Below are 27,001 nucleotides of genomic sequence, written 5' to 3' on the forward strand. Positions count from 1 at the left end.
TATCCTCATTACAATGGTGCAGGACATAGTGGTCGAAGGAATAGAAAGAACAAGGCGTAGAGGAAGACCATGGTGGACCTACCTATGCTAGCACAAGATCAGTCTTCCTACAGATCGTTCATCCATAGTCACCATGGCTCGAGATCGAGCCAAAGACTGATAAATAATTATAAAAACAATGGAGTAGCGGTGCGCATGCCCGACCAAACTCAGCTTTTTTTGCCAACCCTATAGTGAATGAATGGAGCGGCCATTGGGCATCCAAGCTGAAGCTCCATTTTGAAACTGGGATATAAATTCCCTGTTCTACCGACCAGTGCAGGTACCAGGAGTCGGACCACCACTGACCAGCAAATTATGATTTATTCTTTTTTTTTCACTGGCTAGACTCATAAAGTAGATAGATAGCTATGTACAGTACAGACCAAAAGTTTGGACACATCTTCTCATTTAAAGATTTTTCTGTATTTTCAGGACTATGAAAATTGTACATTCACACTGAAGGCATCAAAACTATGAATTAACACATGTGGAATTATATACTTAACAAAAAAGTGTGAAACAACTGAAAATATGTCTTATATTCTAGGTTCTTCAAAGTAGCCACCTTTTGCTTTGATGACTGCTTTGCACACTCTTGGTATTCTGTTGATGAGCTTCAAGAGGTAGTCACCGGAAATGGTTTTCACTTCACAGGTGTGCCCTGTCAGGTTTAATAAGTGGGATTTCTTGCCTTATAAATGCGGGTGGGACCATCAGTTGTGTTGTGCAGAAGTCTGGTGGATACACAGCTGATAGTCCTACTGAATAGACTGTTAGAATTTGTATTATGGCAAGAAAAAAGCAGCTAAGTAAAGAAAAATGAGTGGCCATCATTACTTTAAGAAATGAAGGTCAGTCAGTGCGAAAAATTGGGCAAACTTTGAATGTGTCCCCAAGTGCAGTTGCAAAAACCATCAAGCGCTACAAAGAAACTGGCTCACATGAGGACCGCCCCAGGAAAGGAAGACCAAGAGTCACCTCTGCTTCTGAGGATAAGTTTATCCGAGTCACCAGCCTCAAAAATCGCAGGTTAACAGCAGCTCAGATTAGAGACCAGGTCAATGCCACACAGAGTTCTAGCAGCAGACACATCTCTTCAACAACTGTTAAGAGGAGACTTTGTGCAGCAGGCCTTCATGGTAAAATAGCTGCTAGGAAACCACTGCTAAGGACAGACAACAAGCAGAAGAGACTTGTTTGGGCTAAAGAACACAAGGAATGGACATTAGACCAGTGGAAATCTGTGCTTTGGTCTGATGAGTCCAAATTTGAGATCTTTGGTTCCAACCACCGTGTCTTTGTGCGACGCAGAAAAGGTGAACGGATGGACTCTACATGCCTGGTTCCCACCGTGAAGCATGGAGGAGGAGGTGTGATGGTGTGGGGGTGCTTTGCTGGTGACACTGTTGGGGATTTATTCCAAATTGAAGGCATACTGAACCAGCATGGCTACCACAGCATCTTGCAGCGGCATGCTATTCCATCCGGTTTGCGTTTAGTTGGACCATCATTTATTTTTCAACAGGACAATGACCCCAAACACACCTCCAGGCTGTGTAAGGACTATTTGACCAAGAAGGAGAGTGATTGGGTGCTACGCCAGGTGACCTGGCCTCCACAGTCACCAGACCTGAACCCAATCGAGATGGTTTGGGGTGAGCTGGACCGCAGAGTGAAGGCAAAAGGGCCAACAAGTGCTAAGCATCTCTGGGAACTCCTTCAAGATTGTTGGAAGACCATTTCCGGTGACTACCTCTTGAAGCTCATCAAGAGAATGCCAAGAGTGTGCAAAGCAGTCATCAAAGCAAAAGGTGGCTACTTTGAAGAACCTAGAATATAAGACATATTTTCAGTTGTTTCACACTTTTTTGTTAAGTATATAATTCCACATGTGTTAATTCATAGTTTTGATGCCTTCAGTGTGAATGTACGATCTTCATAGTAATGAAAATACAGAAAAATCTTTAAATGAGAGGGTGTGTCCAAACTTTTGGTCTGTACTGTGTATATGTACATGAACATACATACACACACACACACACACACATATATATGTATATATTGTAATGCAGTAGGTTGCTAGCATTACTGTAAATGGTCCAGGATGTGCTTACCGTACCATGTACCTTCCCCTTTATCTGACTGGTCACATGACTGTGACATCACCCAGGTCCTGCATGCACAGTAAAGCTCTGTATACATGACTGGGACAGCACACAGGACCTATACACACAGCTGACTGATCACATGACTGTGACATCAGCAAGGTCCTGTCAGTATGTGGCTGTCTGTGCACAGCATATATAAACCTGCTTAATTTGAGACAGGTGTGTTCGGTGTGAGGCGTGAGGCCTGTTCCCCATGTGTGTGGGATACCGTGATACCGTTTGTGAGAGGCCTAGTGAGGCCGAGAGTGAAGCCTGGCAGCCTGAAAGGCCAAGCCTGGATCCGATGCATGGATGTCAGTGGCCTTTGAGGGAAAGCCGGTTTGTGGAAGAGTCCTGAAAGGCGCAGGCTGGATGTGAGTGGAGACATACCAGTAGCCTTAGACGGAACGACGGCTGGAGACCCCTACCTGGGAAGCCGCAGAGCCACAGTGGTGGCAGAGTAACGGACTGAGACAGCTATACCCGGCAAAGGTAATACCCGGTGCTATATGGACATTGTGATATGAACATTGCTACTTTATTACTTTGCCGTAAGCTGTACCCTGGAGCAAGTGGGCCGGTGTGCCACTTGGCTCATGAATTGTTTATGTGTGTAAACCTGCCGGTGGCGGACTAAGATGAACTGTGTGTGAACAGCGGTTTATGAAGTGCCATAATAAACTGCAACACTGTGTGAAAAACGTAAAGACATTGCACGTGTGCATTGATTGACACAGCGAAGCGAGTTACCCCCAGTATGATGACGAGCGCTGCCTTACATATGGTGGAGAATGCGGGCAACGGCAGCCCGGTTTCTAGTGGCAACGACAACCCCGGTTGCTAGGGGCAACGGAACAGGACGACGAGTGTGGATAAAGCATCTTGCGGCAACTCGGCGGGGTTGCGAAGATTGGCGTCGCACTCAAACCTGGTTTGCTGTGGCTCGGCGGGGCTCACGAAGTATAAAGCATCTTGCGGCAACTCGGCGGGGTTGCGAAGATTCTCATCGCACTCAAATCCGGTTTTACGGTGGCTTGGTGGGGCCACGAAAATTTTCCGGGAGAGCGATGAAGTGCTAGTGTGAACAGTGTACCGCGATGGCTGTGAGCAAAGCAGCAGATCTGTCTGGAGCTATTGAGCGGTTGAAGGGCCGGTTGGGACCGGAGCAGGTATTTGGGAAACTTTTACTGGACATGGTGCAGGAACCGCAGGAGCTGTGGGCACCATATGGAATGGCGGCAGTGGACCATTCTATAGACTCTCCGGGGGCGCCAGTGTTGTCCCAGAGTGCCCGGGGAGGTGGTAAGAGATGTTGTGAACTGAGTCCTAAGACTACTGCTGATTTTTTGTGTAAAAATTACCCTGCCGGTGTGGTTGTTAAAAAGGGGGCGGAGTCTAAAAAAGGGGCGGATTTTCACAAGAGTATGGAGTGTAGAAAACTGAAAATTGTTACTGGTGGTGGGTTGGTGCCTCCTAAAAATGACAATGTGACCGTTGATAACGTGGTAACTTCAGTAGAAGGGGGTGACGTCAAAGTGGGAGGTGACCTGTTAGTCCACAACACCATGGGTAGTGACACAGACCCCGTAGCTGACTGTGACACTATGAAAGTAAAAAGTGAGTTCAGTCAGGAGGGGCTAGACGAGGTGAGAGAGTCCCCATCTCGTAGACGGCGCAAGGGCCACAAAACGGTTGCTCCTGTAGACTTGGCTGAAAATGAAAATAAAAAGAATGTAGTACTGTGTGCCTATGCTTCAAGTGTGGATCCTCCATTAGAGGTAGAAGAGGAGGTGACGTTTCCAGTAGCAACCTCCGGTACGGTACTGAGACTGACGGATCAGGATCTGACAGCCCCGAAAGAGAAGGTGGCCAGTCATGACCAGGAACTGGAGCCTATCAGGCAACAGTGTCAGAGTGACGTGTCCGCAGACCAGCTGAACCTGGAGTCTGAACAGCAGAAAATATACCAGGTTATGAGGAACTGGCAGCGAGACGTGGAGGGAAGCAACGCGGAAATTAACCATTGGAAGGAAATGTTCTACGCAATTAAGGAGGACCGCCGCAAAATCAAGGAAGAAGTTTTGCAGTTGAAGCTTGAGAAGGAGGCGCGGCAGGATGGTGTTTCTGGACGTGAACAAATCCTAGAACGACTGCGCAAACAGCTCAACCAGGAGCTGTGTGACTCCAAGAAGGCGTGTGGTGAACGCAGTAGGGAACTGCAACAGAGTAAGAGAGATTATGAGGATCTCCTCAAGGTGAAGGAAAAACTAGAGGAGGATAAGGCGGGTGCAGAGCAAGTGCGCCAAGTGGTTGAGACCACTCTGCAAGACACCCGTGAGGAGAATGATGGTCTCCGGGGAAAGACCCTAGATCTGGAAGCTCAGGTGAAGGAGCTACAGATGTCCTGTGATACTCTCCAGAGGGCGGAGACGTGCCTTAAAGAAACAGTCAGCAAGATGGAAGCTGAGCGGAAAAAGATGGAGGAGTCCGTCAGAGAAGCCACAGACCAGGGCCAGGAGTTGGCCGCTGGTGAGGGGAGGTGTGAAACAGATACCTCCTCGAGTGATGCGAGCTTGGATGATTCGGTGGAAGTAAGAGCCGAGATCAGGGAGCTCAAGGAGTTGCTACAAACCCAGTGGACGCAAGAGAAGCGTGAGAGACTGGCTATTGAGAGCCGAGTGGGCAGACGGAGAGGTCTGAGAGAGCTCTGCTGCTGGAAGAGCAGTTGAAGCAGGAAGAGCTTCAGAGACGGGCCGCTGAGAGGCGAGTAACTGAGCTGGAAGGAGAAGTTTTAGAGCTCAAAGGTTGCCTAGCAAAGTGTCACGTGGTGAACGAGGTCTCCTTGGAGAAGGGAAAAGGCAAACAAGTTGCACTTACTCCCTTAGACCCTGAGAAGGTGGACCTGAGGAGAGCTAAAAGTATGGTGTTGGAAGATAAAGGTGAAGTGGAGGTGGTCAAGACGAAAAGTTGTGAAGTGGTAGCTGTGAGTCAGCTCAGGGGAAGCGTCCAGGGTGAAGAAGCTGGAAGTCAGTTGTCCCTGAAACCTGAGCTGGTTGATCGTCTGGAAACCACTGGTGAGATCGAAACGTCTCGGTACAAGTGCCTCGTAGATGTACCCGAGGACTTGAGGGAAGAAAGCACCCGTGAGTCCGTGCATGAAGAGTTTAAGAAGGCTGTGGGAGCCTGTAAGGTGTACTTGACCTCAGAAGCTAAACAGCTGGTGGTCCTGTCCACGACCGAAGTCACAGTGAAGAGGGTGGCGATCCTAAGTGATATGCACTGGCGATGTATTCGCACGAAGCGGTTTCTCCGGTTGAAGACGGAGCAAGCCGTTAGACAACTGGAGCTTAGGAGGAAAGCTCACAGTATGCGTGAAGAGGTCATCCGGGTGCCTCATGTTCTGGTGAGAAAGCTCATTGGGAGAAGCGGTCGAGCCATGCAGATGATGGTCAAAAAGTCTGGTGTGATGAGAGTAAGCAGTCCACGTGATCAACAGGACTGGATACCAGACGAAGACGGCATGGTGTCCTTCTCCGCTGTAGGAACAGAAGAAAGCCTAGAATATATACGCATGCTGATTGAGTACCGAGTGACCTACCTGCAGGAGGTAGAACAATTGAATCTCGCTAGACTGCGAGTAGATAGACAGCATCATCTGAGCAGCAGAAGATGGAAGCCGTCTAGAAATAGTGAGACCCGACAGAGAAAGGGCCCCCTAAATAACAGAACAGCTACAGCTGAAGTTAGGGACCTTTTAGGATGTCCTGAGAGTAGTGGGCGTGGGTTTAGAGGTAGTGAGACCTCCAGTAACTCCGGTTTGAGCAGCCCATACAAACGACCCAATAGAGGACGGGACAGTACGGAGTCGAACCGGACCTTAGATACCGGGGCATGCGAGTTGCGCTGCTGTATTGACCGCTGGGAGCGGGGGAGACCTGACAAAGTTACGACCCGGAAAGGTGACCTGACGAAGTCAGTGACAGTGATAAATGGTAGGTCCCTAAGGAATGGGCTAATGTCATTGACTAAGGTTCCAGGGGCTGAGTAGCACAATTGTAAAGTTCATGGTCTATATGTGAGCTGGGGGTTATAATGTTATTGTGTATATTATGTGTTCAACCCCACAAGTTTGAACAGAGGGGGGGGATATGTAATGCAGTAGGTTGCTAGCATTACTGTAAATGGTCCAGGATGTGCTTACCGGACCATGTACCTTCCCCTTTATCTGACTGGTCACATGACTGTGACATCACCCAGGTCCTGCATGCACAGTAAAGCTCTGTATACATGACTGGGACAGCACACAGGACCTATACACACAGCTGACTGATCACATGACTGTGACATCAGCAAGGTCCTGTCAGTATGTGGCTGTCTGTGCACAGCATATATAAACCTGCTTAATTTGAGACAGGTGTGTTCGGTGTGAGGCGTGAGGCCTGTTCCCCATGTGTGTGGGATACCGTGATACCGTTTGTGAGAGGCCTAGTGAGGCCGAGAGTGAAGCCTGGCAGCCTGAAAGGCCAAGCCTGGATCCGATGCATGGATGTCAGTGGCCTTTGAGGGAAAGCCGGTTTGTGGAAGAGTCCTGAAAGGCGCAGGCTGGATGTGAGTGGAGACATACCAGTAGCCTTAGACGGAACGACGGCTGGAGACCCCTACCTGGGAAGCCGCAGAGCCACAGTGGTGGCAGAGTAACGGACTGAGACAGCTATACCCGGCAAAGGTAATACCCGGTGCTATATGGACATTGTGATATGAACATTGCTACTTTATTACTTTGCCGTAAGCTGTACCCTGGAGCAAGTGGGCCGGTGTGCCACTTGGCTCATGAATTGTTTATGTGTGTAAACCTGCCGGTGGCAGACTAAGATGAACTGTGTGTGAACAGCGGTTTATGAAGTGCCATAATAAACTGCAACACTGTGTGAAAAACGTAAAGACATTGCACGTGTGCATTGATTGACACAGCGAAGCGAGTTACCCCCAGTATGATGACGAGCGCTGCCTTACAATATATATATGTGTGTGTGTGTATGTATATACACAGATATGAGATAAATATTATGATCTGTTAGTTCATTTTTGTATCTCTAGATAGAGAGAAGGATAGTTATAGGATTGATAGAACCAGATGGCGGACGTACCACATGTGCCGCCAGTTCAGCTGCTCAATTGACCATGAGGAGGAGGGCTCCGTTGCATTGCATGTTCTTTAGTCGGGACAAGGCATTCATTAAGGGAGGGGCCCCAGCAGTGGAGGAGGGGCCACAGCACGTGTCTCTTCTCAGTAAAGTCTGTACAAATCCATTACCTGGAGCCAGTGAAGCGGTCACGTCAGTAATCTTTGGCCACTGGATGGGAACTCCGAGAACCACCTCTTACCTTCCGGCAGCTGCAGCTCTTCTTTTGAGTAGCCGGCTTGGAGCGACATCACATGTGCATCACACCACATTTATGTCGTTGTGCCAGGCCAGCTAATCAAAGGAACAGCCGCAGATGTCGGAAAGTAGGAAGCGGTTCTTAGGGTCTTGCAAGTCGATTAGGACCAACTCTAGTGCTCAGTAGAAACCATTATCTATAGTTAATGAATTATTTGCTTTTCTTAATGTGTGTTTTTTCCTGGGATTCAATCTCACAACCAGTAGCATGACAGTCAGAAACTTTAGTAGTGAAACACTGGCTGCACTGCTAGGTATTGGTGGATTTTCGCTGCCTAAAGATCTAAATAGTATTCTTCCTTACATGTATAATGTACTGGTATATAGACAAATATCACTATATACCAGTATCTTAGGGGTAAAATAAAAATCAGAAATTATTTTTATATAAAATTTCTGAAAAACCATGCAGAACAATTACAATAATCACATTTTTATTACACTTAAATAAATGTCACAAACCAGTAAATGACATGTTTATATCTGTTATCCCTGTAATCCTAACCCTTATAATCAAGTCAAGAGAATATTTATGATTATCAGCAAATGGTGTAGGAAATGGCGATTCCCTCCCCATAAATCTAATAAAAAAATAGTGTAATGATTACATACATGTTTGTCAAAAAAGCCACAGAAAAAAAAAACTACAGCTCTTCTCACCATAAAAACTTCTTCATCAAGTTTCCTTGTAATGAGACTTATCAAATACCTGGACTGGCGAGGGGTTCATTGACTGTGATGTTTGATTCCATGTTAGAAATATGGCTATGTCAAGAGAGCAGTACAAATATGGGAAAACCTCGCTGCCTTGCACCAACAAGGAAAAATATCCTCAAAAAATATAAAATCATGAACTCTTCCTAGAGATGCAGATGGATACAGATTTCACAAGTTCAAAGGACATAAGGCACATAGGTTTGGGGATTGTGGTCTGTGGAGCGATGAACCATAACAGGAGCTTTTTAGGGCTTGGGTTGGTATGTCTGGAGGAGGAAGAATGAAGCATCTGCTGAAAAGATCACCCTACCTGCTATACACACATGGACAAAATTGTTGATACCCTTCTGCTAAAGTATGAAAAACCCACGATGGTCACAAAAATAACTTGACACTGACAAAAATAATTTTCAATTTTAAATTTATTGAATATCAACTAATGAGAATTAGACATTGCTTGTGAATTATGGTTCAACAGAAATATAAAAAAAAAAAACTAATGAAAATGACTTGGATAAAAATTATGGTACCCCTAGAGAAGATTGAAAAATAATTTGACTATAGGGATATGTCAAACAATGGTGTCCTGTAATTAGCATCACAGGTGTCTGCAAACTAATCAGTTGGTCGCCTATTTAAAGGGTGAAAAGTAGTCACTGTGCTGTTTGTTATCCTGGTGTTTAATAATCAGCATGGACCAAAGAAAGCAAAGGGGAGAGTTGTCTCAAGAGATTCGAAAGAATATTATATACAAACATATTAAACGTAAAGGATATGAGACCATCTCCAAACAGCTTGATGTTCCTGTTACTACAGCTGCACATGTTATTCAGACGTTTACGGTGTATGGGACTGTAGCCGACATCCCTGGACGTAGCCGCAAGAGGAAAACTGATGACAAATTGAAGAGACAGATCAAACAAATAGTAATCAAAGAGACCAGAACAACTTCCAAATAGATTAGAGGTGAACTCCAAGGTCCGGATCCATCAGTGCCAGATCACACCATCCGTCGCTGTCTTTGTCAAAGTGGACTTCATGGAAGACGACCAAGGAGGAAACTACTGTTGAAAGTAAATCATAAAAAGCGAGGCTGGAATTTGCTAAAATACATGATTGACAAACCATAAGCTTCAGGGATAATGTCCTTTGTAAAGATGAGACAAAACTGGAGCTTTTTGGTGTCACATCAGCTCTAAGTTCACAGATGGGAAAAATGAAACTAAGAAAAGAACGTTGTACCTACTGTGACACATGGTGGAGGCTCTGTTATGTTTTGTGGCAGCTTTGCTGCACCTGGCACAGGGGGTTTTGAATCTGTGCAAGATACAATGAAATCTTAAGACTGTCAAGGCATCCTGGAGAGAAATATGCTGTCCATTGTCAGAAAACGTAGTCTGAGTCGCAGGTCATGGCTCCACCAACAGGATAATGACCCCAAACACACAGCTAAAAAAATTCCAAGAATGGATAAGAGCAAAGCATTGGACTATTCTGAAGCGACTTCTATGAGCCCTGATCTAAATACCATTGAACATCAGTGGAAGGAGCTGAGACCTGCAGTCTGGAGAAAGCCCATTCATACCTAAGACAGTGGAACAGTTTGCTCACTGGGAGTTGGGAAAAAAAACCTATGGACAGGGAAAGAAGTCTTATCGAGAGTTACAGAAATTGTTTGTAGTGATTGCCTGTGCAACAAAATATTAGGTTAAGGATACAATCATTTTTGTCCAGGCTGGTTTCATTTATTTGTTCTTTGTTTACTTTTGTTGAAACACAATTCAAAGCAAAGTCTGATTGACATTCGTTGATATTCAGTAAATTTAAATTGAAAATTAGATTTGTCACTTTCAAGTTATTGCAGTGACCATTGTGTTTTTTTTCTTATTTTAACAGAAGGGTACCATCAATTTTGTCTGTGTGTACAGTGAAGCATGGCGGTGGCTCGGTAATGCCTACAGTGAAGCATGGAGGTGGCTCGGTAATGCCTACAGTGAAGCATGGGGGTGGCTATATGATTCCTACAGTGAAGCATGGATGTGACTCTGAGATTTCTATAGTGAAGCATGGTGGTGGTTTGGTGATACTTACAGTTAAGCTTGTCGGTGACTAGGATGATGTCTACAGTGCAGCATGGCGGTGGCTCTGTGATGCCTACAGAGAAACATGACGGTGGCTAAGTGATGCTTGAATGGAAGCATGGCAGTGGCACAGAGATGCTTTGAGGCTTCTTTACTTCCTATAGCACTTTAAACCTGCAACGTGGGGAGGGCAAGATGGATTTCATAAAGTATCAGGAAATCCAAGGAGAAATCATCATTCCTTCTGTGAGGAAGCTGAATGGGCATTATTGGACCATCCAATAGGACAATGATCCTAAGCATACCTCAAAGTCCATCAATCGTTGGTGTCAGAAGTCTTGGAAGATTCTGGAGTGGCCATGACAGTTGCCTGACTTGAACCCCATAGAAAATCTTTGGGGAGATGCGAAGAAGGCGGTTGTAGCAAACCCCAAAATACTAGGCTCTGATTTGTCAAGAACGCTGCCAGAAAATGGTGTCTGGCTACGCATCATGTTTGCAGCAGGTCATAACAGCCAGAAGAGCTCTAATTAGTTCTAAAGACACTAATCATGAAGGGGTGAATAATGTCGAGACTGCAGGAGTCAGTAAAAGTGGCTTTTTTTTTGTGAATTTGGAGAAATCTTTGATTATATTAATTATGTTGATCTATTTACATTGTTCTTGTTTCATTGGTTTATTGCAAACAGCAGAAAGTTTATAAATTTTACTAAAAAAATCTAATTTGGGTCTGAATACTTTTGTTTGCAACTGTAGATAGATCGAAATGAAAATGATAAATTTCTATTTGCTACTAGCGATGAGAAAATAAATTCTCAGGTCCGATCAGTATTGTGTGGCCGCTGGACGGGGAGGCATGTGAACCTGCCTACTACCGGACAGCATCCGCAGCTCCTCTTTTGATTAGCTGGCCTGGTGGGACACACACCTAACGTTACCCCTGGACTGGGCTCCAGTAGTGATTTTGGCCGCTGTGCTAGCGTCCTGCGAATAGTTTCACTCATCTCTATTGGCTACGGATATTGGATATTTTCCCTTTGATAAGAAATGAGTGTAACCCCACCATCATTTATCATCACCATTATTATAGTTTTTTTTTTTATGTCACACCTACGGTTTCATCAAATAATTTTTCTGCTCTGCAGGTCAGAAGACACCCCCCTGAGGAGATCCCAGAATTAAGGCAGCTCGTACAAGCCGCCTACGAGGACCTTCAGCGAAAGAATACTGATGAAGATTTGAAGAAAACTGATAAATTCCTCCAGTTTGAACAACAACTCAGAGACCTTAAGAAGCAAAGTAAGAAAGACAGATTTTTATTTTTTTTATATCCATGTAGCTCTGCTATATATTCTGTTGTATATTCAGTTATATATTCTGTTCAAGGGGGCGTCAGCTTAGTCTCTGAGAAAATTTGACAATCAATCATAAGCAGGAGGCGTCATACAGGGGCAAAAAAGAACACGTCCCTAGAGAACGTCCGAATAAGTTTTCTCCAGTGAGACATGTAATAACAGACAACCCTGCTCTCCTCACTGATCTCACCGCAAGCATCTACTGTGATTACATACAGGAGAAAAGAGCCGCGCTATATCTCATTAAAAACTCTATAGCTCCCAACCGTCCTGGACCTAGCGGGACAGTACCGATTTGAGGAAACTGTCCTAGGAGGTCAGGGTAATGTTTTCGTGAAGTGTGATCCTCCTGGGTTTTGAACCCCCAACCTGTATCATTAGAGGTAGCCGCAAAAGCTAGGAGTCACAGGCTGTACTGTCAAGTATAAGAGCATTTTCTCTATTTAAATGTGCATTGTATTTTGCTTCATTACAGGCAGATTGTACTGGTACATAGAGATACATCGCTGTATAGCACTGCATTTCTTTGTACCTTTATTCTAGAGGGCAAATAAAAGTCAGAGAATTTTTTTTCTTTCTATAAAATTGCTAAAATAATTTAATAATATTTAAATAAAACATCTTAGTTCAGCAAATAACAGACATAATTGGTATCTCTGTAATTGTAACAACCCTTAGGCTGTGTGCCCACGATGCGGCAAAAACGCTTAAAAACCGCATGGTAGAAGGTCTGCCATGTCCCCCAATGATAATCCGCATGTGCTGTGCACATGCTGCAGAAATTTCCGCTGCGGATTATCATTGCGGAAAAAAACGCAGCACTACCAATTATTTTGTGGAAGCGCTGCGTTTTCGCCGCCATTGACTTGCATTAGAACGCATGGATTCCACTTCACTAGATAAGGACATGCGAAATGCACGCTTTCTAATGTGCGGATGGTACCCGGGTGTGGAGGACAGGAGACTCTCCTCCGGACCCGGGTACCATAGAAAACTGTGAAAAAAAGAATAAAATAAAAAATAAAGATTATATTTACCTTCTGGCGGCCTCCGCTCTCCTTGTCTTCACTTGCCGGCAGATCGCAGTGGACTGAAGGACCTGCGCTGATGTCATAGTCATGTGACTTGTCACGCGACGCTGATGTCGGCAGGTCCTTCAGTGTACCGCTGCCGGCAAGGGAGAACGGAGGGAATCAAGACACCGGGGGCCATCAGAAGGTAAGTATTTTTTATTTTTTACCATCCTTTACGGTCACACTATATAAATCCATGCCGTTTGCATGGATTTATATAGTGTGACCAAGTTGACAAGCACTTTCCAAGTGATGCTAAAATCGCTTGGGAAGCGCTTGTCAACCCGCATGCAGAAATGCATGTGAAGAACGCTTCACATCCGCTTGTCCCTGGCAGGAAAACTCATGTACAATCCGCATGTACAATCCGCATGCACAATCCGCATGCACAATCCGCATGTGTTTTTTTTGGCCAGGGAGATGCAGAAATGCTCAGGAAAAAATCCTGAGCATTTCTGCATCGTGGGCACATAGCCTTACAGTACAGTGAAAAGATGATTTACATTGATTGGTAAATGGCTTAAAAAAATGACATGATTTTTTTCTCTCTGTTAAACCAACAAAAAATGTAGAAGAAATGTAACCCATATTTTCTCTTCCTGTGCTTTCCACCTTATCCACAACCTGTTTTCTCTTCCCTCTCTGATAACATAAATGCTTTCTCCCCTCTCCATTCTGAGGAGATATGTATATAACCTCCTCCTTAATGCTATCTTTTAACACTGTGAGAAAGGGAGTTTTGTGATCCAAAATGTGAGAATGAACAAAAAATAAATAACTAAGTTTGTCCCGACCTGAAAAGGTTAATGCTATCCATCCTGCGCCAAAAATGTCAGTGTGTCTGTTGTGTGATCACACATTGCCGCGGCTCAGGGCCGATGTTTTATCTGCTTCCTGAGATGTTTATTCTCTGAAAGCCACGGAAACGTGAAAGGAAGAAATTCTATAAATAAGGGAGGCGAACGATGTTCAGCAATTAGCAGAAAAAAATGCACATTAAAAATAGAAGGCGCACGCTTTTCAAAGAAATATCTAGCGGTGCGTTGGTTGTCGTGACTGCAGGGTACCTGCCATTATCATGCCACTTCCATCAACAAAAGAGAAAGACGTGTGAGAGGTTAGAGCGCAGACAGAGGCGTGCGGGGGCCGATCACCAGCCGCCCAACGTGCTCAGCTGCACCCGCCAACTGCTTCTAATTTTATTGACGGAGAGAGAACAGAATAATAGATGCTGCAAAAATAATATGCTAATTATGAAGTGTGTGCCGCACCATGTGCCCGCGCCATGTGCCCGCAATTAGGACTCGCTTGTCACCTACTCATGGTGGAGTACATGAAGTAATACTTACCACTTAAAGGATCTTACATCTTACTTAGATAGATGGTCAGACGAGTACAGTATATGGATAGATTGATAGATGTACACATAGATAATGATGGATGGATGGAAGGTTGGATAGATAAATGGATGGATAGAGATACAAATGGATGGATGGATGGATGGATAGGTGAACGGATGGATGGATGGATGGATAGGTGGACGGGTGGGTGGATGGATAGGTGGATGGATGGATAGGTGGATGGATGGATAGGTGGATGGATGGCTAGGTGGATGGATGGATGGCTAGGTGGATGGATGGATGGCTAGGTGGATGGATGGATGGCTAGGTGGATGGATGGATGGCTAGGTGGATGGATGGATGGCTAGGTGGATGGATGGATGGATGGCTGGGTGGGTGGATGGATGGATAGGTGGATGGATAGATAGGTGGATGCATGGATAGGTGGATGGATGGATGGCTAGGTGGATGGATGGATGGCTAGGTGGATGGATGGATGGCTAGGTGGATGGATGGATGGCTAGGTGGATGGATGGATGGATATGTGGATGGATGGATGGCTGGGTGGATGGGTGGGTGGATGGATAGGTGGCTAGGTGGATGGATGGCTAGGTGGATGGATGGCTAGGTGGATGGATGGATGGCTAGGTGGATGGATGGCTGGGTGGGTGGATGGATGGATTGGTGGATGGATGGCTAGGTGGATGGATGGATTGGTGGATGGATGGATAGGTGGATGGATGGATGGCTAGGTGGATGGATGGATGGCTAGGTGGGTGGATGGATGGGTGGATGAATGGATAGGTGGATGCATGGATGGGTGGGTGGGTGGATGGATGGATAGGTGGATGGATGGCTAGGTGGATGGATGGATGGCTAGGTGGATGGCTGGGTGGATGGATAGGTGGATGGATGGCTGGGTGGGTGGATGGATGGATTGGTGGATGGATGGCTAGGTGGATGGATGGATTGGTGGATGGATGGATAGGTGGATGGATAGGTGGATGGATGGATGGCTAGGTGGATGGATGGATGGCTAGGTGGGTGGATGGATGGGTGGGTGGATGAATGGATAGGTGGATGCATGGATGGGTGGGTGGGTGGATGGATGGATAGGTGGATGGATGGCTAGGTGGATGGATGGATGGCTAGGTGGATGGCTGGGTGGATGGATAGGTGGATGGATGGCTAGGTGGATGGATGGATGGCTAGGTGGATGGATGGATGGCTAGGTGGATGGATGGATGGCTAGGTGGATGGATGGATGGCTAGGTGGATGGATGGATGGCTAGGTGGATGGATGGATGGCTAGGTGGATGGATGGATGGCTAGGTGGATGGATGGATGGCTAGGTGGATGGATGGATGGCTGGATGGATGGATGGCTGGGTGGATGGGTGGGTGGGTGGATGGATGGCTAGGTGGATGGATGGCTAGGTGGATGGATGGATGGCTAGGTGGATGGATGGATGGCTGGATGGATGGATGGCTAGGTGGATGGATGGATGGGTGGGTGGATGGGTGGATGGATGGATTGGTGGATGGATGGATTGGTGGATGGATGGATGGATTGGTGGATGGATGGATGGATTGGTGGATGGATGGATTGGTGGATGGATGGATGGATTGGTGGATGGATGGATGGATTGGTGGATGGATGGATGGATTGGTGGATGGATGGCTAGGTGGATGGATGGCTAGGTGGATGGATGGCTAGGTGGATGGATGGATGGCTGGGTGGGTGGATGGATGATAGGTGGATGGATAGATAGGTGGATGCATGGATAGGTGGATGCATGGATAGGTGGATGGATGGATGGCTAGGTGGATGGATGGATGGCTAGGTGGATGGATGGATGGCTAGGTGGATGGATGGATGGATATGTGGATGGATGGATGGCTGGGTGGATGGGTGGGTGGATGGATAGGTGGCTAGGTGGATGGATGGATGGATGGATGGCTAGGTGGATGGATGGATAGGTGGATGGATGGATGGCTAGGTGGATGGATGGATGGCTAGGTGGATGGATGGCTGGGTGGGTGGATGGATGGATTGGTGGATGGATGGCTAGGTGGATGGATGGATAGGTGGATGGATGGATGGATAGGTGGATGGATGGATGGCTAGGTGGATGGATGGATGGCTAGGTGGGTGGATGGATGGGTGGGTGGATGAATGGATAGGTGGATGCATGGATGGGTGGGTGGGTGGATGGATGGATAGGTGGATGGATGGCTAGGTGGATGGATGGATGGCTAGGTGGATGGCTGGGTGGATGGATAGGTGGATGGATGGCTAGGTGGATGGATGGATGGCTAGGTGGATGGATGGATGGCTAGGTGGATGGATGGATGGCTAGGTGGATGGATGGATGGCTAGGTGGATGGATGGATGGCTAGGTGGATGGATGGATGGCTAGGTGGATGGATGGATGGCTAGGTGGATGGATGGATGGCTGGATGGATGGATGGCTGGATGGATGGATATGTGGATGGATGGATGGCTGGGTGGATGGGTGGGTGGGTGGATGGATGGCTAGGTGGATGGATGGCTAGGTGGATGGATGGCTAGGTGGCTGGATGGATGGATGGATGGCTAGGTGGATGGATGGATGGGTGGGTGGATGGATGGATTGGTGGATGGATGGATTGGTGGATGGATGGATTGGTGGATGGATGGATTGGTGGATGGATGGATTGGTGGATGGATGGATTGGTGGATGGATGGATGGATTGGTGGATGGATGGATGGATTGGTGGATGGATGGATGGATTGGTGGATGGATGGATGGATTGGTGGATGGATGGATTGGTGGATGGATGGATGGATTGGTGGATGGATGGATGGATTGGTGGATGGATGGATTGGTGGATGGATGGCTAGGTGGATGGATGGCTAGGTGGATGGATGGCTAGGTGGATGGATGGATGGGTGGGTGGGTGGATGAATGGATAGGTGGATGCATGGATGGGTGGGTGCATGGATGGGTGGGTGGGTGGATGGATGGATAGGTGGATGGATGGATAATAAATGGATATATAACAGATGGATTTATAGATTCACAGATATGACATGGATATGTAGATATTCTAGGCTCAGATGGATAATGGATATAGGGAGGTAATATGACATGGATAGCTTGATTCATGGATAGAACAATTTTAGATAGATATTATACAGATAGATTGATTTTAGATATATAGATACCTTTATGGGACAGATAGATAGATAGATAATGAGATACTTACATGCATGTATAAGATAGATATTCCATACATAGATATGAGATACCTGCATGAAATAGATATTTGAGAGATTTCTATTGATCTCTCTGTCTCCTATTTTTTTTTGTAGATACAGAAATAGATAGATCAGTCAGTACTAAATAATGAAGATGTCTTCACTGACCCATCTGAAAGCAGCTGCTTTATTAGGGGTCAGTAAGGGCATCTTCATTTTTTTCCGTGGTAAATTTTTGGACTGCCGCCCATTTTATGTTCTTGTACCTTTGGAAAGATTATGGTCTCAGGGGGCTGTCACCCATCTTTCCGCCGTGCATCCACCCATCCAGGATACATACAGCATGTCTATAGTGTGAGTTTTCCCCTTCTCTGTGATCTTTGTGTCTTTTCATCTGTCGTTCTGTTTTGAGCTGCTGTTTTTCTAGAGATATTTATTCTGCATAACCGCATGAATGCACAGAAAATTTTCAAGGATTTCATGTGTTTTGCTGCCAACTACAAAAAATACTGGAAATGAGTGACATCTGGGGTAACATCGTCTGATTGTTTTACTTTTTTTTTTGCATACCTTTAGTATACGTCCACACAAATCTTTTTTCCTAGGAAATCTGCAGAGGTCGGTCGTGTGGATGACAGAAATTTTTCGCAGCGTGTGTATAAGATTTGTTGCCATCTCATCCTCTTGCCATCTATTGTATTTTGCTAAGGAATTCTGTGCACAGAACCTGCTAGGAAAATCATCTGCAGCACTTCCTTCTCTAGCAAAAAAAAAAAATGTTGCCATGCTCCATTGGATGCAATTATAGCGTTATTCTGTGCTATGTAAATATTTGGACACTAATCTTGAATTTATTATGGATCCGGTGGGATTATGTCTTTTTTACCAAACCAATATTTTTCATAGATTTTATTAGATATGGGGAAAAAAAAAGAAGTTGAACTGAAATAATAGGAATCGAGGCTCAGGTTTGGGCAGATCAGATGTAATGAAGGTAGACGTTCCGGTTCTCCGCTACAGAAGGAGACAAGACAATGAAGCGTCTTGTACATGCAGGAGCGTGTAAACACGGTTTACTTTCCGGAGCTGCTTTCACGCAATGTTGCACGCCACCTTAGGATGGTTTCACAGGTGGAAGCTCCTGTGTACATTCCTAGAACAAAAGCAGCCGAGCTAAGAAAAGCCACGCAGGATGGCGACAAAAGCGTCATTCATCATCCGGACAATGCAATAGCGTAGACGGCAAGTTACACCGCAGCAGGGCACATCCGTAAACTCGCCATCACCCGTCCGACCTACGCCAGCAAAACCTATAGCAAACATGGTAGGTGATGCTCCACCGATACTCTCCACCTATGGCTGCTATTATCTAGACATGACATAGCAGAGGAAGTTGGGCCGCCCGCTCTTTTCATCACCGACGTGGGAATTAGCACGGCTGTTTTGACAAGAAAATTAGCAAAATACGCACAGATTCTTCCCTAAGACCCTTTAGAGGATTAACCTGAGGAAGCAAAAAAGACTAAAGAAAATATGTGGAGAAGGTTACGTCAAGTGTCTGCATACTTTTCATGCTTCTTCATAAATAGCTGAGGCTTAGCCAAGTGACCGAAACCTCCAATTTATATAGGGAGCGACGTCGGCAGATCTCTAGGGTCCTATCGAGAGGTCTATGGGATATTTTTTTTTTCCTTGTGTGAGACTAAAAAGCTGGTGTAAGGAAACTTGCCCAATGCGAAAAAAAAGGGTAAACTGTTTAGAAGCTCACCCAATCAACCAGTGCCCCATTCTTCACCGACGAGAGGCCAAATCCCAAAACAGCCGCCTACAGATCACCCAGTCAACCAGTGCCCCATTTTTCACCGACGAGAGGCCAGATCCCAAAACAGCCGCCTACAGATCACCCAGTCAACCAGTGCCCCATTCTTCACCGACGAGAGGCCAGATCCCAAAACAGCCGCCTACAGATCACCCAGTCAACCAATGCCCCATTCTTCACCGACGAGAGGCCAGATCCCAAAACAGCCGCCTACAGATCACCCAGTCAACCAGTGCCCCATTCTTCACCGACGAGAGGCCAGATCCCAAAACAGCCGCCTACAGATCACCCAGTCAACCAGTGCCCCATTCTTCACCGACGAGAGGCCAGATCCCAAAACAGCCGCCTACAGATCACCCAGTCAACCAGTGCCCCATTCTTCACCGACGAGAGGCCAGATCCCAAAACAGCCGCCTACAGATCACCCAGTCAACCAGTGCCCCATTCTTCACCGACGAGAGGCCGGATCCCAAAACAGCCGCCTACAGATCACCCAGTCAACCAGTGTCCCATTCTTCACCGACGAGAGGCCAGATCCCAAAACAGCCGCCTACAGATCACCCAGTCAACCGGTGCCCCATTCTTCACCGACGAGAGGCCAGATCCCAAAACAGCCGCCTACAGATCACCCAGTCAACCAGTGCCCCATTCTTCACCGACGAGAGACCAGATCCCAAAACAGCCGCCTACAGATCACCCAGTCAACCAGTGCCCCATTCTTCACTGACGAGAGGCCAGATCCCAAAACAGCCGCCTACAGATCACCCAGTCAACCAGTGCCCCATTCTTCACCGACGAGAGGCCAGATCCCAAAACAGCCGCCTACAGATCACCCAGTCAACCAGTGTCCCATTCTTCACCGACGAGAGGCCAGATCCCAAAACAGCCGCCTACAGATCACCCAGTCAACCAGTGCCCCATTCTTCACCGACGAGAGACCAGATCCCAAAACAGCCGCCTACAGATCACCCAGTCAACCAGTGCCCCATTCTTCACCGACGAGAGGCCAGATCCCAAAACAGCCTCCTACAGATGGAGGCATTTTTCTTTGAGAAAAACCATTTAGTTTGGCTCAATAGCCAGTCGTATGGCCAGGCTTGTTAAAGGGTTACCTTTGACTTATAGAGTGGCTACCTGCCATATGGTACGGTCATCGTAAGTCATTACAGATGATTGCCGCCTGTAAATGGTGGGGTAACAAGCTCTTCAAGGATTTGATTTTAAGAATAATCTAGATGGAAAATCCAATTTATACAATTCACCGTAATATCAGAAACCAAAATTGAGGAATATCGGCATTACGAATACAACAATTTTAGTCGAAAGGAATGACGGTGCGGACCTTGTGATGAGCAAGGAAGTTGTAGATTTTCTGCTAAAATAAAGTTTCGAAAGAGTTATAAAAACACCATTTTTTTTTAGTGATGGGCTTAGAGTCACCAAGTGAAAAGTGGCCATTTTTTGCTCTTATTTTATTCCCATTGATCCCCTGAATATTCTGCTTTTTGTTTTTTAAAAATCCACCATTCAGCTCCAGAGATATGAGCCTTTTTTTTTTTTCTAGTGCTAATTTTTATGGCCTTTACCAAGTGGGCTGTACTCATAGGATAATACAGAGCAGCCTAAAGACACCCCCGTGAGGATCCTGTGAGCGCCGCCCCCTCAGAAAAAGCCTTAAACAGTTAGCACTAAATAGAAAGGCCCATATCTCTGGAAAAATATGGCAGATTTTTATTCTTTTTTAAATGGAATACTCGGGGAAACAGCTGGAATATAATAAGAGAGAAACTGGACACTTTTAATCTGGCGACACCTAGTTGAGGTGGGCACTAAGACGCAAAAAGTTTACATCTTAGCCCTCTTCCAGTAGGCGTATTGGGACGTAAACTATTCCCGACAGAGCAGCCTGCGACTCCGCATCATTATAGTCAGCACATACTCGTAAATCCCGTTTTGCAGGGAGGGTTCGGACTTGAGCCCCGACGGAGCCTGTGAACATAGGGCCAAACGCTACGTGAACCATATGGGTCTTTGTTATTATTGTTGTTAATATTAGTATATGACGATAAATGGACTGATAGCGAATGATATGTCCATATTCTCAAGGTCTGCGCTCTGTGCGAGCTCTGCTATATCTCTGACAACATGGGATACAGCCGGATATTCTGCTGCTCTTCCGTATACACAGGACGAGAATAGAAGTAAAATAATCAATGTCAGGATCTTTAGTGAAGAACGTCAGAGACTGCACATGGAAAACTATTAATACAGCTGCTGAGAAAGCAAACAGCCCCAAGCCCTGAGGCCCCGGACCATGGATTGATTATTGGGAAGGTCATGCACTGACCTGTCACTCCCAGTCGTGGATTTATTTCACATCTGAACAGCGCTGGGTTATATCCCCCCCGCACAAGAAGATGCGGTAAACTAGAGCTGTAATGGGGTTCTCTACTTTGTGATCAACTTTGAGACACAATTTTTTTCACAGTGTGATCCCCAGTGATCGCTGTAATCTGTGGTGGAATGTAGCAGTAAGCATTTCCCTGCAGCGCCACCACTGTGACGATGAAGCATTACACCCAATGTCTGTGTAATTCAGGACAGGATAGGTCCTCCAAGGAGAGAAGTTCTTTTTTATGATTTCTGTCCACTTTTGAAGAGGTGAGGATCCTGACCAGAGGACAGAGCACCCCCCCACACTTCTATATTAACTGACCGGTTTCTCACATCCTTTGCACAAAATACCCATGGATCCGCAGACCCGAATATATAAGGCTGTCAAGTTCAGGCGAGGAGACACAGGTGTGACACGATGCAGGTGAATGAAGCCGCAGGGTACCGCCACCAACAAGTCAGAGCCACTTGGATTTTCTGCAACTTGCTTATCCACATAAAGAGATAAATGATCGTCACTACTGAGCTTTGCTGCCCCATTTATTATCTTCTCAACTGATGAAGATGGCGGGATCCTGAAGTGGTCTAACTCCCGTCAGATCCTTAGAGTAGAATAGGTGGTAAATATCCTTCATGGAAAACCCCTTTTGAGATCCAAACAGCAGACAGGACAGGATGGTGTGGAGAAACAAGACTACCTTCCGGTATCCCTGGCGCCTTTTCGGATTAACAGGCCTGACTAGATGTCATGAGTGCGTCACGCTACAACTATAAGGTCTCGCTGGTCCTACTAGTCAGAAGATCAGCACCACAAAAGAAAATGAGACACTAGATCCAGTACTAGATTTCTGCCTACCTCCTTGACAAAGACATCTCCCGGTTGAAACGTTGGATCATATCTGTTTTTGACTCCTCACTGCAGCGAGACCTACAGTCTCATTTTCTTTTGGGTTGCTGAGGTTCCTACCTCAACAAGTCTGGACCACAAGTCCCTTCCTCAAGTACACAATTTTTTAAAGGACAGTGTGGCGGACTTTCTTACTAATCAGAAGAGGCGACGGCAGGTAGAAGATGGTTCAGTGGTTGTCCTAGTCCGGTGGCCACGGACCACACATGCTGGATCGGGGTGCTGTGAAGCTTATTAGTTATCTTAACCATTTGGGTCTGAGCCAGTGTTAAGATCAATGAAACCTCAAATATCTTAAACTTAGGGGATTGGCATTTTTGAGCAAATTATTTTTGTTACAAGGACTCCTCAAAGATAAGCTGATCACAAATCTGCCCCCGGGATCTCCAAGCAATCTGCTATTATCGATGAGGAAACTTAGGAAGTGTTCAATATCCCTGCTACTCCCCCCGCAGGAGAAAAGAAGTATTGCACAGCTATCTGAGTAAGGCATGGATGTGCTGGGTCCTCCACTCTTTGTAACTGCTGTACTCTCTGTATAATAAGGGACCCCCCCCCCCCTCTTAACTAAAAATTTCCTTACTACAGTAAGATTGTATTGAACTTTCTTCATCCTTGTGGGGCCAACTTTTATAGGATGTTTGTTTTTTTCACAAAGATTTTGACTTTTGGACCGTGGGTGTGCACTGGGTGAGCCACATGGGTGCATCAGAGCCAGAACGCCCCGATCTGCCGTACACATGGGATGCAGCTTGTAGTTGGCACTTTGTACTGACTGTGTTTGTATTTCCAGGTTCTCCGCCTTCCTGGCGGTACCACTCACCGGTGCCCCTATCAGACGTAATGGGCTGATGATGACATAACGCGCAGTGTTTAGCTTTGTTCATACCACATCTGTTTCCACTTCGAACACAAAATACAGGGCGGACTGTTGTGCGTTCTTGCTCCACACCTTTTGTCTTTGGCAGCAGGACAGCAGCGTCTATCTATGAACGGAGCAGTTGAGTCGTGGAGAACAATAGACCCCGCTCTGCTGCCAAAATAGTGTCCCGTGTTTATTCCATGCGGTGTTGAAGGCCATAACAAGTGAAAATGAGCCGACAGGTGCTAATTTAGATGTAAGCACTGATACTTAATTGCGCCTCGCTGTTTACAGTATACATAGATGGGCATTAGATGATTGTTAGGCGGAGATGGCATTGAATACTAAACAATGTCCGATAAAAAATATAGGGACCCATTCTTCATTTGAGAGTTGTTGTTTTTTTGTAAAAGCTGTTGTCAAGCTTGGGGCTCATGACTTGTGAATCGTTACGATGCGCACAGTGTGCGCGGTCAGGATTCTCCAGCGATTTGAGTGCTTCCAGACACATTCCGACTAGACGTGTCCTGCCTTGCTCAGTTCACTTGCATTGAGCGTGGTCCTCCATGTCTAGTTGGCACATGATCGCATACTTGCGGTCACGCACTCGCCCACTTTCAGCACCAGTATTGGAGAATCCTGACAGCTCCCATCATGCGCACAGGATTCGCAAGTCTGCAGTCACACAGAGTGACCTCAGAATTCAGCCCCAACCTCTTTAAGTTACTTTTTTTTGTTTGTTTGTGTTGTCTTGAGGTATTCGTTAACATTTCTTCAAAATGCCAAACGCAAATTGATTAATTTTGAGCAAAAGTAAAAGTTTTTTTTTTTCTCTTTTACCTATTTTTGCGCACAAGAATCGCACAATCCTTCTTGTATGGGAAGTCATCAAGTTAAACAGTCTTCTTGGCCTTGGCCATATTGTATCTACGTTAAGGCTTCCCCATAAACATTGGATAAAAGTCCCCTGACCCCAACGATTTTGCTGACTGTCTAATGTGTATCAGGACCTTCCAAATCTTCTCCAACAAATGATGTCTGGAGAGATAAGAATCAGTCTGAATTGAGACGACCGAACCTTTCATTGTTATCAAAGATAACTGCCGCCAGAGATGTCGGACAGCGGCTCTACCCATCGGAAACACACAACGTTCAGTGAACCTTGAGCGTCAGGTATAAGGGGGATTTGGAAGAGATAGTAGTCAGTCGGGCTTATGATTGGAGCCTTGCTGCTATGATATCTCCCACACACAGACATGAGGAATTACTGCTCTCCTGTCTGTGTGGCACGTGTTCAGATGCACCAGCAGAATAGAGGACATTATGCAATGGTACTGAGCAGTGTATCTGTGAATCCATCATTTGGATGAGATAAAATACTTGCAAGGAAGCTCCACCTCTATTTGTCTTTGCTTCACTTTTTCATTCTGTTCTTCCTGCCCTTTCCATAGAGTTCCATAGGTAGCTGTAATATGATCCCTCAGTGATCTGGCAATATAATAGTAGATGTTTTTTCAGAGCAATTTTTCAGGTTTGTTGATACAACAGTGACCACTTATGGGAATCTGTCACTAAGTTTTTGCCACCTAATCTGAGAGCAGCATGATGTAGGAGCAGAGACCCAGATTCCAGCAATGTGTCACTTACTTGGCTACTTGCTGTAATTTTGATAATCTCCTGCTGATAAAAGCGATTTTATCAGTGGAGGACTGGTAAACCGGCTGCCATGTAGTGTAACCCCATCCCCACCACTGATTGGCCTCTTTCTGCCTATGCACAGTGTACACAGAAAGCAGCCAATCAGTGGTATGGGCGGGGTTATACGCAGCTCAGCGTTCAGAGTACTGCTAGATCTGCAGCGGAGAAAACGGGAACAAGCAGTTAAGTAACACATTGCTGGAATCAGGGTCTCTGGCAGTACATCATGCTGCTCTCAGATGGAGTAGCAAAAACCTGATGACAGATTTCCTTTAAGATGATATTCGCAGCAGAATTTGCATGTAACACGGAACAGCCACTTATTTACCAGGTCCCTACGATCAGTAGATTGAGAAAGCGGTGGCTCTTGGTGGAGAGCCGCAGTACCTGCACACCGGTGTCTATGCCCGAATGCCCTTGTCTGGTATTATAATATTTGGGTAGATGCTTCTGCATCTACAAGATATGTCAAAAAAGTCAGATTGGTATACGAGCCTGACGTCAGCTGGCCTCACCGATATTGTTGAGCTCATCCGACAGTATAATGTGTATGAGGACCAACAGATGTCGGGGTAGATAAGGATCCGGCATGCCCGATATTGGACTGCCCATCCATTTGCGTCCGAGAGGTAAGCCGCCGTCAGAGACTGTCTGGCATCGGCTCTCTCGTAGAGATCACAGGAGTGCTCGGCAGAGCGGCTGCTCCTGTATAAAGAGTAGCCGGAAAAGTTCTCTGCCGGCCGACTGTCTATCCATAGTGTATGGCAGAGAACTCTTTCCCCTTTCACAATGATCAGATATGAAGCAAGGGAGGTATCACTACATAATTAGATCCGCCTACGAGGAGCCAGACTGTAGTGATGACCATGTATGTTGTCACCCGCGGGTGAGGACAATGCGAAGACCAGTGCATTTCTTAAGGGGGGTGACGGTCTTCATCAGAGGACAGAGCCATTGGGGGGGCATTGACCGGATCTCAGAGGTCATTTCTGGCCCCTGCCGTAAACGCCGCATCTGACAAGTCATTTCAAACACATCAATGGGACCCCTTCCCTCCCAATAGATGGGGGTCCTGATCCTGAGGATCTACTATAGATGAGCAAAGTGGAAATACTGTGTACCCCTTTTAGCAATATTAGTGCAATCTTATAATGGACCTTGAATAAATTTCCTTGTTTGGCTTCAGCACATGTTTTGCAGATTAGCCCTTATGAGAACACGTGTGATGTCCATGTAAGAAATCCTTTTAGTCTTACCAGATGATTTTTTTTTTTAAAGAATGTTGTTTTTTCTGACATTTTTTCTTAAGGATGGGAGCCTCACCCCATCTGCAGAACAAGCAGGTGATTTGTGCTCCACATTATAAATGAAATGGTTAGAAAAGTATTACAATAACATGTGGATTAAGGCTACATGCACAGTGATTGCACATATACAGTACATATATAATATATTTATAATATAGACAACCGCACCGTGTTCCTCCCTGGTAATGAAAGCTCAGCTCCATTCACTTGCAGTACCTGACAGAGCCACGATGGACGCGGATGGCGCTATGTCAGTTATTTCAGTGATTAGTTTTGCTAACTGATGGGTCATAGATTTATATCCAGTAATGTAATATCTCAGAACACCTTATTGGAGGCCCAACAAGATAGACTTTTCATTTATCATATTGAGTGCTTTTGGCTCATCATTTGGCCGGCAGCGATCTCTCCTCATTCCTCCATACTGAATAACTTACACTAGACTGAGAAACCAGGAGGCAGTGCTATCTGTGCCATCAATATTTACAGGAAAAAAAAAACTTGGAGACAGTACTGTCTGTGCCAATAGTATTTATATAGAGATGCAAGGCATCAGTACTATCTGTGCCAGCACTGTT

The 27,001-nt window shown here is 45.9% G+C and overlaps 1 protein-coding gene across 1 annotated transcript in view; it reads left to right on the forward strand.

Annotated features, from left to right (window-relative positions):
• The window catches only part of NSMCE2 (NSE2 (MMS21) homolog, SMC5-SMC6 complex SUMO ligase), a 200,765-nt gene that overhangs the window by 88,587 nt on the left and 85,177 nt on the right, over positions 1–27,001 (forward strand). Inside the window, exon 4 of the mRNA XM_073679878.1 lies at positions 11,574–11,727. Within this exon, the coding sequence (XP_073535979.1) occupies positions 11,574–11,727 (154 nt within the window). The remainder of the gene's footprint in view (positions 1–11,573; positions 11,728–27,001) is intronic.

Source organism: Phyllobates terribilis, unplaced genomic scaffold (genome assembly GCF_046119375.1).
Source record: "Phyllobates terribilis strain yellow unplaced genomic scaffold, ASM4611937v1 Scaffold_4__5_contigs__length_816908805, whole genome shotgun sequence".
Classification (NCBI taxonomy): Eukaryota; Metazoa; Chordata; class Amphibia; order Anura; family Dendrobatidae; genus Phyllobates; species Phyllobates terribilis.